Source organism: Pararge aegeria, chromosome 2, assembly GCF_905163445.1.
Source record: "Pararge aegeria chromosome 2, ilParAegt1.1, whole genome shotgun sequence".
Lineage (NCBI taxonomy): Eukaryota > Metazoa > Arthropoda > Insecta > Lepidoptera > Nymphalidae > Pararge > Pararge aegeria.
In genome coordinates, this window is record NC_053181.1 from 19,889,027 (window position 1) to 19,901,242 (window position 12,216).

Consider the following 12,216-nt stretch of genomic DNA (forward strand, 5'->3'; position numbering starts at 1 on the left):
AATCCCCTGCGGTGGCAATTTGGGTATTTGAAATTTCTTAATTTTCTCTGATCTAGTCTGCTGGTTGGCTTCTCTCGTGACCTAACGTTTCGATGTAGCGTTTCGGTACGATGCTATGTAGAAACCGATTAGCGGGTTTGATCTATTAATTTTATTTTCAGTATCAATTACTACAGTTAGATAAATAACAAACATTCCGTCAAACTCTAGAACGGATTGTTGACAGGATCATATAACTGCCATACCCCTAATCGGTTAGCCCTGTGCCATTTGAGAATGCATTATAAGCAGGTAAGATTGCAAAATAAAAACCCTGTTTTTTTAAACTATCCTCAAGGATTGTATGGAACCGTTAGTTAAAAAATGTATAAAAGAAACGCATTGCTACTTTACCAGCTGCACCTACCGCATCGCGTGTACCGTAACTGCAACGGATGAATCATATTAACCCTCGAATTTACCCTGAAGCAATTTTTACCCCGGGGCGCGGTCATCCCCCTGAGTACAATTTTTTTTGTCTGCAAGATCAACCACCCCTGTCAACTTTGTTAGCTTATCGATTAAATTCACGGGAGCGTTACGAATTCGATCTATTTGCTTTAGATACATTATTATTCGCATTGGAAGTGGTAACTGGCAAGATTAGAACAAGGTTTCTTGATTATTAAACGAATAATTAGTAGAATGTTTGCTCTAATAGTTTCGATTTATTATTTAATTTAGCGGAGAAAACATTCGAGATATTTTTATTTAACTAAACATTTTTAAAGTATATAAAAAAGTTCACTTCTAAAGTATAGTAAGTTGTTTATCTCTGATCAAACATATCTTGGCATTCATTTTTTTCCAGAGTATTCATTCATTTATGGACTTTTCGGTAACAAATTGTATTGGTATATACAGCAGTGGCAAAACTGACACGGATGATTGGATTTTTCTTTATAGAGTATGTAGATATACGGGGCAAGCTCACTGCAAGCACGTTCCCAATAATTCGTTTCGCTGAAAGCAGTGTTTAAATCGATTATAGAAGCAGAACTTGATTACAGGTACATGTATATTGTACATTATACTTGGGGAACAAAATTAGTAACAGCTTTCGTTCGTAGAAGGGCCGCTTTAACTCGTTAAAATTATAGAATTTATTGATTTATTAGCCGTTCCTTGTGTTAGTGTTGACTGGGTTGATTGACCGCTCATTATCGATCTGACACTTGCAGCGTGTTGTGTTTCAAATATTGTTTAGTCCCGTGTAAATAAACCGATTTAAGAGCGGTTTGATAAGGAAACCATCGTGGAAGCAATCGTTTTAAACTAAAACTTAAAAATCTTTCAATTTACTAAAGTAAAAATTCAATTCTGTTAAATTGTTCTAAACGCGCTCTGGTTAAAGAACAACAAAATCAAACAGGCATTTTATTTGTTTTTTTCATACTAGTATCTACATAAATGAGTACATTTAGCTTTTATATTGTTCCTGGTGTATCTACTTGAATAACTGTATTAAAGAATTTTAATAGTATTATAATTGACAATAGTAAAGTTGACTTACGTACTCTCATATTCAGGGTTATTGTTTATATATACAATTTAAATAGCAATATTCACGTAACAGTCTGGTATAACAATGTGTGATTCATAAATGTAAGCAATTTATAATTTTATTGAAGTGTCAAACTACACTCTGAAAAATTTAAATTATGCCAGTTTCCAATCCGAACTAGATGCAAGATGAAGAAATAAACCTTTTTCTGGCTATCGGCCAAAATGACCTTTTGTATGTAAGGGAACACCCTCTTCCAGTGTTGTTGTTTACATTTATCGCGATCCTTTGATTCTTCTACCCATCCTTCTTAGGTGTACTTCCACAGATTTATCTCAAAGTAACTTGACCTGCTTTGGATTCCCGGCCGATCAGTTCGTCTAGCTCGTCAATCTTGTCAGTAGATTTTTCACAAGTGTTTAATACAATTTTTTATTTATTAACTTGAAAGCTTGAGCAAAGCAACACAGGCTACTGTATATTTATATATATACCTTCTGAGATTTCTATAAACTGTCTGAAATTAGATACCTTAAGAAACCAGACAGGCCTACTTTTACTCCAGCCTAAATGATATATGCGAGATGTATTAGGACATCCGCACTTGCCCCGTTGCACGCCTACACCACAATCTACCAAATGTTACGGATGCAATTATTTAGTGACTTGTATGTAGGACCTTAAGCATATTTTACAAAAGGTATCAAATCAGTCGTTCCAGAACTTTTCTTGCTGTTACTTGTACTCGAAGGAGAAACATAACTTGTTGGTTTGGTAGGCAAATAATTTCGTAGGGTTTAAAGAATATACAGCGTGTCCGAGATCGAACTAGCGATGATTCAAGGGATTCTTCTATAACTCATTACGACTACAAAACCACCCGGATAATAGGACGCACTCTCCACCCGCTGCTCGGACAGCCATTTCGTTTTGTTGTGCGTTTTTCTGTGTATGTGCACACAAAATTAGTAATAGTTATTACTGTCTGTTTTAAAGTCTGTTGCTTCACAATTTTGGATAATAACCTAAAATAAAAGAATAATGTAAAAAGTTAAAAACACTCAGGCAAAAATGCCTCGAACTCATAAAAATCACAAAATCCCATAAAACTTATTTGAAGGTCAATGTTTCCCCGCAAATTAAAAAGCTCTTTATAAAATGTAACAGCAAAGAACGTCAAATACGGAAAACGAGGTCAGTCATTGAAATCTTACTGTTTAAGAAATTTAGACATTCCAATTAACAAAGTGATTAAAAGGAGGACGAATTAATTGCACTGACACATGGATGTCTTTATCTTAAATAAACTATCCATTTGAAATGATTGAGTAACAGAAATTTTGCAATATACCTTCGTCAAAAAGACTTTTCAAACAATCCGTATGAATATTAAGTTTTAAAAGTTCAAAATGTTCGTCCTGCCGATTATCTAGCAGAAGCCTTGTTCATCTTCTGTGAAATCTCTCGTGTCTTTATTAACAGGTGTGCTGCCGTGAAACAACCTCAAATGGTAGGTCAGGAACGACTTAATGCATCGAGACAATGCCATAAGCACTCACGTTGGACATTCTTACCACCAGGCCTACATACAAGATGGCTGGCCTAAGCTTTACTTTTAACAGAGAATTTAGATACGCAAGCTCCCAGATTATCCGATGGGATAGATTAGACCTGCAGGTGCATTATCTTGGCCAAACACATAGAAAAGGTGCAATAGTTGCATAGGTTTTCGGCCATCTGCAGATGACTGTTGCCTTTCCCCTCGAAGGTTTAGTTGAAAAATCGGTCGCGATAATTTAATTATCAAATAATAAATAATATATATGTATTTAATTACATGTAAAGTTAACACTTAAACTGTTATTTTTTATAGCAATACCGCCTGAAATCAAGGAAGGTCCAGACAACTTGACCAAAGTTGACGGCTCCGAGGCCGTGCTCAAGTGTAGAGTTTTCGGCGCGCCAAAGCCTATTGTCAAGTGGATGAGGGATGACGTAGATGTTACTGGTGGCAAGTGAGTGTATCAGAAATCTATAATTCTATGTGTAATCTTACTATAGAGTTGTACTTGATGACAGGATATTTCAGAAAGTTCCATAATGTACCAGATTTTATTTCTTTATTTACGATTTCAGGTACAACATAACTTCAGAGGGTGACCTTGTAATCCGCGACGTATCATACACCGATGTGGGCACCTACCAGTGCTATGCTAAAAACAAGTTTGGGGAGAAGTCTGCTTTTGGCTCCCTAACTGTTAAAAGTAAGTGAAATACAGGAATAATAGGATATCATAGTTTCTGTACTCTCTCGCAATTGATATTATATTGGGATTCCCTTCTTTAATCTAGATACTATCAGAGGTTTTCAGAAATTATCACTCTACTTTTGCTCCACAATCTGAGTCTTAAGGATTTCATAATTTTTTTGTTAACCAATCGTGTATTCGAAGATAGCTTGTCTGAAAATCAACTTGCAGAGTCAATAGCTTTTATGATATGATGAGACTTAACCTTGGGAGTTTAAATAACACCGTCCATCGTGGTAACAAGAGAGGTATCCGAATATTTTTTGTCTCAAGTCAGAGTTAAGTGAGGTGAGAGATTAACGAAGTACTAAAGTACTCCGTTAATTATTAAACACACTATAACGTGAGACCATAATTGTAGAGTTATCGAAAATCGAAACAGTACCAATCAGTCTTTCCAGGGATACTTAAACGAAGGGCGAAACAACATGCACTTTCGAATACATTATTATCTTTTGTCACTACTGGTAGTACAGTTGGTAGTAAAACGGGAAAGAAACGTTATGTTGGTGTATTAAATTTCCGTGGTTGTCTCCAGAGCGCACCGTCATCACTGACAAGCCCGAACACTACGAGGTGGCAGCCGGATCATCGGCGACCTTCCGTTGTAACGCAAACGCCGACGACTCCCTCAAGCTGGAGATCATCTGGCTCAACGACGGCCAGCCGATAGACTTCGACAACCAGCCGCGGTTCCGCATGACCAATGACTACTCGCTGCTGATCTCGGACACCACGGAGCTGGACTCCGGGGAGTACACTTGTATCGCCATGACTGCAATCGACGAGGCGAGGGCGCAAGCCACGCTGACTGTACAAGGTTAGCAATTTTCAATTTTATATTACCTGGTAAACCTCGTTCCGTCTAAAGAACGCCATTTATTGAAAGTGATCCGAAATTCTAATAATGATTTTTTGTATAAATTTCGGCCCTCGTATTTAATTTCGTGAAATTGCTACGACCTACATGCCAAACTTACTCTGAATATAACTGACTAGAATTTTGGAACCACATTTTCGGAAAAATTTTATAACGGTATAATTTTTTTTCGATATTCAAAATAACGATTGCACCGGAGACATGCTTATTAGTAATTTGTGCAGATTTGTAACGAGCTTATAGAATTGCGATGTCCGCATTGCAATTAACTACACGGATCTTGGTTAATTTATCTAAAAGTCACACTTTTCTACAACTTTTCTTCTATCTTTAAAAAATTCTCGTATATCCCTTACGATACATGCGTTAATTCCACACAATGTATTTTTCTTAACAGATAAACCGAACCCACCCGCACTCGACGGTATCGAGTGTCGCGAAAAGGTGGCCACCCTCCGCTGGCATTCCATGGGAGACAACCGAGCGCCCATACTAACCTTCTCCATCCAATACAACACTACTTTCACTCCCGACACCTGGGACCTGGCTTCGGACTCCGTACCAGCTATCGACACCTCCTGGGCTGTAGAACTGAGTCCATGGTCAAATTATACCTTCAGAGTTATAGCCTGGAATAAGATTGGAGCATCCAGTCCCTCGTCCCATTCAGATGTGTGTACAACTCAGCCAGATGTGCCATATAAGAACCCTGATAATGTTGAGGGCAAAGGACGTGAACCCACCAATATGGTCATTTCTTGGACGGTGAGTTCCACTTCAATGTTTATATTCTAATATTATTAAATAGCATTTTTGGTCTATTTTCCATTTACTTAGAGTGGTATTGTTTATTTATTTAGTTTTTACTGGCATTTATGGTCCATGTATAAGCAAAAATTTTGCGTCGATATTTATTGTAATGTAACTGCAATATAATGTCTGTGTAGCTTACCTTCAGAAAAATCCACCAAATAAGATTTGCCAGCAGAATTATCCTGTCCAGAATTCGGATAGCCCTGTCCTGTTATCCAGATAGGAAACTTCCTATCTGATTTAACATGACACAATGTCGTCAAAGCACGTCGCTCTTTTTGGTAACTTCAATAAGGAAATTTAGAAAAATAAAATTTGGTCCAATTTACAGTTTCCAGCATTACATTAAAATCATTACATAAAAAGTCTTGATTCTTACTGTAAAACTCAGAAATTATATTGACTTCCGATATTTGATTGGCAAGAAGTTACGCAAAAGGAACGGTTGAGCTGTAGTTAATATTACGTTTAAAATCTTCGATGAGTAATATTTTAAGTCAATTATTAATAAAAAAATGTTTAAAATTTAGAAAATGCCTCAAATCGAGCACAACGGTCCCGGCTTCTACTACTTCGTATCATGGCGACGCAACATTTCCGGCGCGGCGTGGAGCGACCAACAAGTTCGGGACTGGCGACAGACGGAGCTGGTCGTGTTGAGTACGCCCACCTTCCAGCCGTATAGGATCAAGGTGAGAGACCAAAACCAAGAACATAACCTAACTTTACAAAATATAAACTGTGCATATTTTAAGTGTGTTAGTTAACAGTACAAGCTGGTAAAAGTACTGTTAAGTATCACTAAACCAATTTACAAGAAATTTTCAATATTGTAAATATTCTATAATATATAGTTTAATTACCAATATTCTAGCTGATGTAATAAAAACTTACGAGTGCGTTAAATCACACATTTTGATAACATTTGTGGCCTTTTTTTTGTAAAATTGCGTCCTAATTGTATGCAATAAAGTGTTTTATTGATTGCTTGCACCTTTTTTCCTGTAGGTAATCGCCATCAACTCGAAAGGATCCTCAAATGTTGCACCAGTCGAGGTAATCGGATGGTCAGGAGAAGATACTCCCCTACAAGCTCCTTCTAACTTCACTCTGGTTCAAGTGACTACAGGTACTACTGCTCTCCTCAGTTGGAACCCAGTCACTCCTGAATCCGTTCGGGGACACTTCAAGGGCTACAAAATCCAGACCTGGGTCGATGGGGAGGAAGACAGACCCAAAGAAATCCTAGTCAAAGCGGACGCATCCAGCGCCTTGGTCTCTAAATTCAAACCTTTTAGAAAAAATAACGCGAGGATTTTAGTCTACAACGGAAGATACAATGGACCGCCGAGCGAAACTTTAAGCTTCGTCACTCCCGAAGGCAAACCGGGTACCGTACGCTCCTTCGTGGCGTACCCAATCGGATCGTCAGCCATGCTCCTCAGATGGGACAAGCCGATGAACGAGAACGGAATCCTGACCGGCTATAAGATATACTACCAGAAAGTTTTCGGAACGAAAATTGGACAGTTGCAAGAACGCAAGAAGGAAATCGATCCAAAATTCGACCGCGCAAAGTTGGCTGGACTCGAACCCAACACGAAGTACCGGATCGAGATTCGCGCAAAGACGAAAGCTGGTGAAGGTGACAAGTATTACGTGGAACAAACCACTAAAGCAATGGTCAACGCGGTTCCCGAAGTGCCAATATTTGAAACGAGTACCTTACCTGCCAAAGAAGGAACCGCTCATATTCTAGTTAGATGGATTCCCTCGTTGGACGGCCACGCTGGAACTCATTTCGTGGCGTGGTACAGGCTGAAAGGCCACCCGGATTGGTTGCAAAGCAATGAGGTTACTGAGGACGACTACGTGATATTGACTGGTTTGGAACCGGGACAGGAGTACGAAGTGAAGGTAACTGCGCATGATGGCGAGTACTTCAGCACCAGTGAAGCGCGCGTTGTTGATACAACTATTGGTAAGTTAAAAGTGTTTTTTTTTTTTTTATTTAACGCCAAGACAGTTCATTAGCACCAAATTAAAAGAATCAACATGCCACCATCCAATAATCCCGACCAGTTAGCCACATGCCGTCATCTTCTAACACCTTTTAATCGTGACATTTTTTTAGCAAGCCTTTATTTTTAAAGTTCCTGAGTTTGACTTAGCAATTATTCATTGAAAGTATTCATTCTTATAATTTTTATTAGTGTTTTTACCTACACTTGGAGGAATAATCAATTTTTATAAATTTAAAATGCATATCAAAATCGGAACTGACAGGATTTGAACCTGCGACTCTCGGGCAATTGCGGCAATTGCGGCAATTGCGCTTTAATTTAATTAAGCTACGGCTCTCCTACCGTAGATGCCGAAATTAGTATATGCATTTCACATCAGTCTTATAGCGACTGTAGCGTCATCAAGTAGGAAACGTTACAGTTTCGATCTGCTTTTTCAAAGGTCCATATTACAATGAGACATGTTTGAAACAAGAGATGACACATTTATTTATTTATTTAAAGTCTTTATTTGTACACCACTACACAGTTAGGAAAATAAAGGAGGAATAGAGAGAAACACAAAAAACTGGAGTAGAATACAAAAGGCGGCCTTATCGCTTAAAAGCGATCTCTGCCAGGCAACCTTAGGATTAGGAGACAACAAGAGCGAGAACAAATAGGTGGTGTAAAGTTATTATAAACCTACATTCAAATTACTACTACAATTACATACGAATACATAAATAAAATAAAAACATAAAATAAATATAAAAATAATAAACTAATATATATTATGAAATTTTTTACATTGCTTTTTTATATTTTTATAATTTTTATTAGTGTTTTTAGTGGTTCCGAAAATTTTTATATGCATTTTAAATTTATAAAAAAGTATTTAATTCTACTTTGGAGTTCATTGCGGAAATAGTAAAAACAAGAGTTAAACCCCCCGAGTCTTGACGACTGACCGACATCTTCTGTTGCCCCAGACGGGCCGCACGTGCGGCTGCGCGAGGAGGCCACGGCCACGGCCAGCTGGTTCATCGGCGTCATGGTGGCGCTGGCCTTCCTGCTGCTGGTGCTGGTGCTGGTGTGCGTGGCGCGCCGCAACCGCGGCGGCAAGTACGACGTGCACGACCGCGAGCTGGCGCACGGCCGCGCCGACTGCGCCGACGCCGCCTTCCACGAGTACACGCACCCGTGAGTACAAGTCGCGGCAAGTAAATCTAGCGCTGAACGAAACGTGGAGGGGATAACTGCGCATGGGTACTGTCGCGCAGGTAATACAATCATTACTTTAATTAATAAATTCTATTTAGCCATTAATTAATAAAGTAATGATTATTATCCAATGAAAATGATATTATTTAATTGTGATGTGTGTGTTTGTATGTAGTGTAAATGCATGTTTGAATGTGAGTATATGTGTTTGTAATTATTATAGTTTAGAGTTTCAAGTTCCAAAGATTTCTTGTTATCTAGGCTATAATTTTTAACAAGTTTATGGGAATAGAAAAATAAAAACATTCATTAAAACAACAACAAAAATTAACAGTAATAACAATACAAATCAGAACGCGACTGTACACTTGAAGTGCGCGGGGTGTAGTATCGGTACGGGAGACGGAATACGACTGGAGAGCCAATAAGCGCCTGCGAACGATACGCACACCCTCCCCGCGACCCTCTCACTTCCCCATGATATCTTATTTTCGACTTCTGCGCAATAACGGTCACCGCTAGACTTTCGTGCCGCTACTTATAGCTGCCACTATGTCTCTGCTGCTGGTGCCGTCGCCGCTACGTGCCCAAGCTAGCCATGGTGCTCGCTGGAGTGTTGCTCTGTTTATAGTCGATGGTTCTCAACTTACCTCAGGTGGGCCACCAACTAGCTCTCAAAAGTTACACTGGGTGATATGCAAATCTATTTCCTCTGGTGACGAAAACGGAATTTATTGTATGCAGGGTCTATAAATGTGTGACATGGCGGCATTCGATTTCAGAACGTTGCAAATTGAAACGCAACCTAAAATAAATATCAATACGTGAAGCAAAAACTTTATACCCCTTTTTACGAAAATTGCGCTGACGGAGGAGCATGAAATTTTCAACATTTATAGTTTATGCAGAGTAGTGCAGAATGCTAAATTTTTTAAATGCATATAGCATTAAATGTTAATCAATGAGAAAAACATTACACACTACCACCAGTATGTATTTGACCCATACTCATTACTCGCAATATGCGTGTAGTGTGTGAAGTACACAGTACACAGTGTTTTTTTTTCAATATTTTTTTGGATTACAATTTGTTTGCATAAATCTAGCTCATTAACAGTAGTTATGGCGAAATCTGTGATTTAAAAAAATCTTTGACATTAGAACCTTAATACTGTTTTAACTTATTATGGTTGAATTTCGACCAGTGGGCGACAACTAGTTTAAATAAAATGCTAAGCAAACCTGACCAGAAATTTGCTTTAGAAGAGAAAATTTTACTCATTCGTGTACGATGGATTGAGTCAGAAAATAAAGAATAACATATATGTTGTCGTATTTATGTTGGAATACTCAGTATCTTAATATGATCTAGTTGCTTCTACATAATGCGTGTGCGATAACTCAACTGTCTACGCCAAAAGTACGTAGCGTACGCAAAAATAGTGAGCGATGTGCTAATCATTTTCTTTTTCTTTTTCCAGACTTGACAACAAATCGCGGCACTCGATGAGCAGTGGCACAAAGCCCGGCCCCGAGAGCGACACTGACTCCATGGCAGAGTATGGCGAAGGCGAAACTGGTACGTTCCGAACCCGAACGAAGTCGAACCAACGGCCAAAAATAGCGTCCAACTTGCGTTACGTTCAAGGTTGCGTGCAGGGTGTAGATCACTCAAAGGTTGCACGGCATTGGTGATAGCCTAGTGGGTATCTCACTAGTAGTCAGAACGTTACTTCGGCAGTGAGACAAGATGTACCTCTTACCTTTCAAAGTTATGTGCGTTTTAAGCAATTAAATATTATTCGCTTCAACGATAAAGGAAAACATCGTAAGGTAACCATCATGGCTGTGAGTTTCACATAATGTAAGGCGTGTGAAGTCTCCGCACTCGGCCAGTGTTGGGGACTGAAGGCTCAACTCTTCTTACTAAAAGATCCGCGCTCTGTAGTGGACCGGTAATGTGTTGATAATTTTGGAGATACAGTTGATTCAAAAGTTCTTATAAAGCAGGCCTACTCGAAATAAGTTGTTTTGTAATTTTTTTATTTTGTTTTTTTTAAATGATGTGGGGATCACAAGTTGCGTGTTTTAGAACAGGTCTCTTGTGATTGGTCGCTCGCAGGACGCAAACTTGAATGCCACTAAAGACGTAGTTTTGACGCTGTGGTGAGGCTGTCACTTCAGTGCATTAGTTTAAAAATGCTTATACATTTTGATGTTCATGCTTATGATAAACAAACTGCCTTTTAGCTTAATTTAGCTTCATGAAATACAATTAGTTTGATTTAAATTTAGTTTAACTTTGATATTTGTTTTGTTTTTTGCGCATTTTTCTGCATCTACGTGTCTAAATTGTTCCGAAAAAAAACAATAAATTCCATTAAATTTCGCTTTCTTATTCATAATCTGTAAAAAGTGCATTTGTTTGATTGTAATTCAGTAACTTTGATGTTTTTTTTTCTGGCATTTTTCTAGATTATTTGAGGTATAAGTGGAAGTTCTTTGATAAAAAAATAAGTTACATAATTTAAACCAAAGAAGTTAAGGCAAGCCACTCTACCAGACACAGTTTTGATTTAAACAATGGGATATTGTGTTACTTAGAATCGCGTTTTTCTTTTGATTTCCACAAGGACTTTAATATATTATTTGATTGTATCTGATTTCCTTGCCTAATCCTGACTTGAGACAATGCGACCAAGAATTTACAATTTTACTCCACTAATTTATTGACCATATATATATAGCCGACGAACGTAGACCAACATAGAAACTGCTTCTTTTTTGGAATGGGTTCATGAAATAACTGATCAACAATATTAAAATATTGACTATTTTATTGTTCCAAATATAACTCTAGTATTTCCGAGATGAAACGATCGGTATTAATGTGGAATTTTCAGGCGAAAAATAGCTTTTATTAAATGAACAAATCTAAAGAACTTTCTCTTAGTCCATACCATATATAATGATTAGAATGACAGCTGTGAGAGCTAGCGCTAAGAAGGTAGTGATCCAAGAAAAATAAATATAATTAGATCCAGTTATTGTTTTAACTAATATGTTTGTAATTTCGGCCTACAAGTACAAAAAACCTCAAAATATATTTTTTATAAATTCTTATCAACTGTAACTCCTATGCTACGGATGTGAGATTGCGACTATTGATACTCTGTAACAACCGATTAAACCATTATTTTTACAACTCAAAGTCGTCCAGACTTCTGGACGGAGTGACATTAGGTCCATTTTCCTTTGAATATACACAGTTTCGATACTTGAAATCGAATCCACGGTTGCGATCTTGCGTATACTAAGCTTACTGTTTCATATATTTAAGCGCAGTTTATGCTCACAGCTATCATTCTATTCATGTTATAATTACAAATCTATAGTCCGTTTTGTTTCTTTTTTTTTTTTTTTTTTTTTTTTCTCGCATGTTGT

General features: G+C 37.9%; 1 protein-coding gene across 4 annotated transcripts in view; it reads left to right on the plus strand.

Moving 5' to 3' along the window:
* The window catches only part of LOC120628013 (neuroglian-like), an 80,299-nt gene that overhangs the window by 62,056 nt on the left and 6,027 nt on the right, over nucleotides 1-12,216 (plus strand). For all 4 annotated transcript variants that reach the window (XM_039896220.1, XM_039896195.1, XM_039896212.1 and 1 more), the window contains exons 7-14: nucleotides 3,417-3,558; nucleotides 3,680-3,807; nucleotides 4,391-4,672; nucleotides 5,130-5,497; nucleotides 6,076-6,237; nucleotides 6,554-7,526; nucleotides 8,541-8,751; nucleotides 10,254-10,351. In XM_039896220.1, the coding sequence (XP_039752154.1) occupies nucleotides 3,417-3,558; nucleotides 3,680-3,807; nucleotides 4,391-4,672; nucleotides 5,130-5,497; nucleotides 6,076-6,237; nucleotides 6,554-7,526; nucleotides 8,541-8,751; nucleotides 10,254-10,351 (2,364 nt within the window). The remainder of the gene's footprint in view (nucleotides 1-3,416; nucleotides 3,559-3,679; nucleotides 3,808-4,390; nucleotides 4,673-5,129; nucleotides 5,498-6,075; nucleotides 6,238-6,553; nucleotides 7,527-8,540; nucleotides 8,752-10,253; nucleotides 10,352-12,216) is intronic.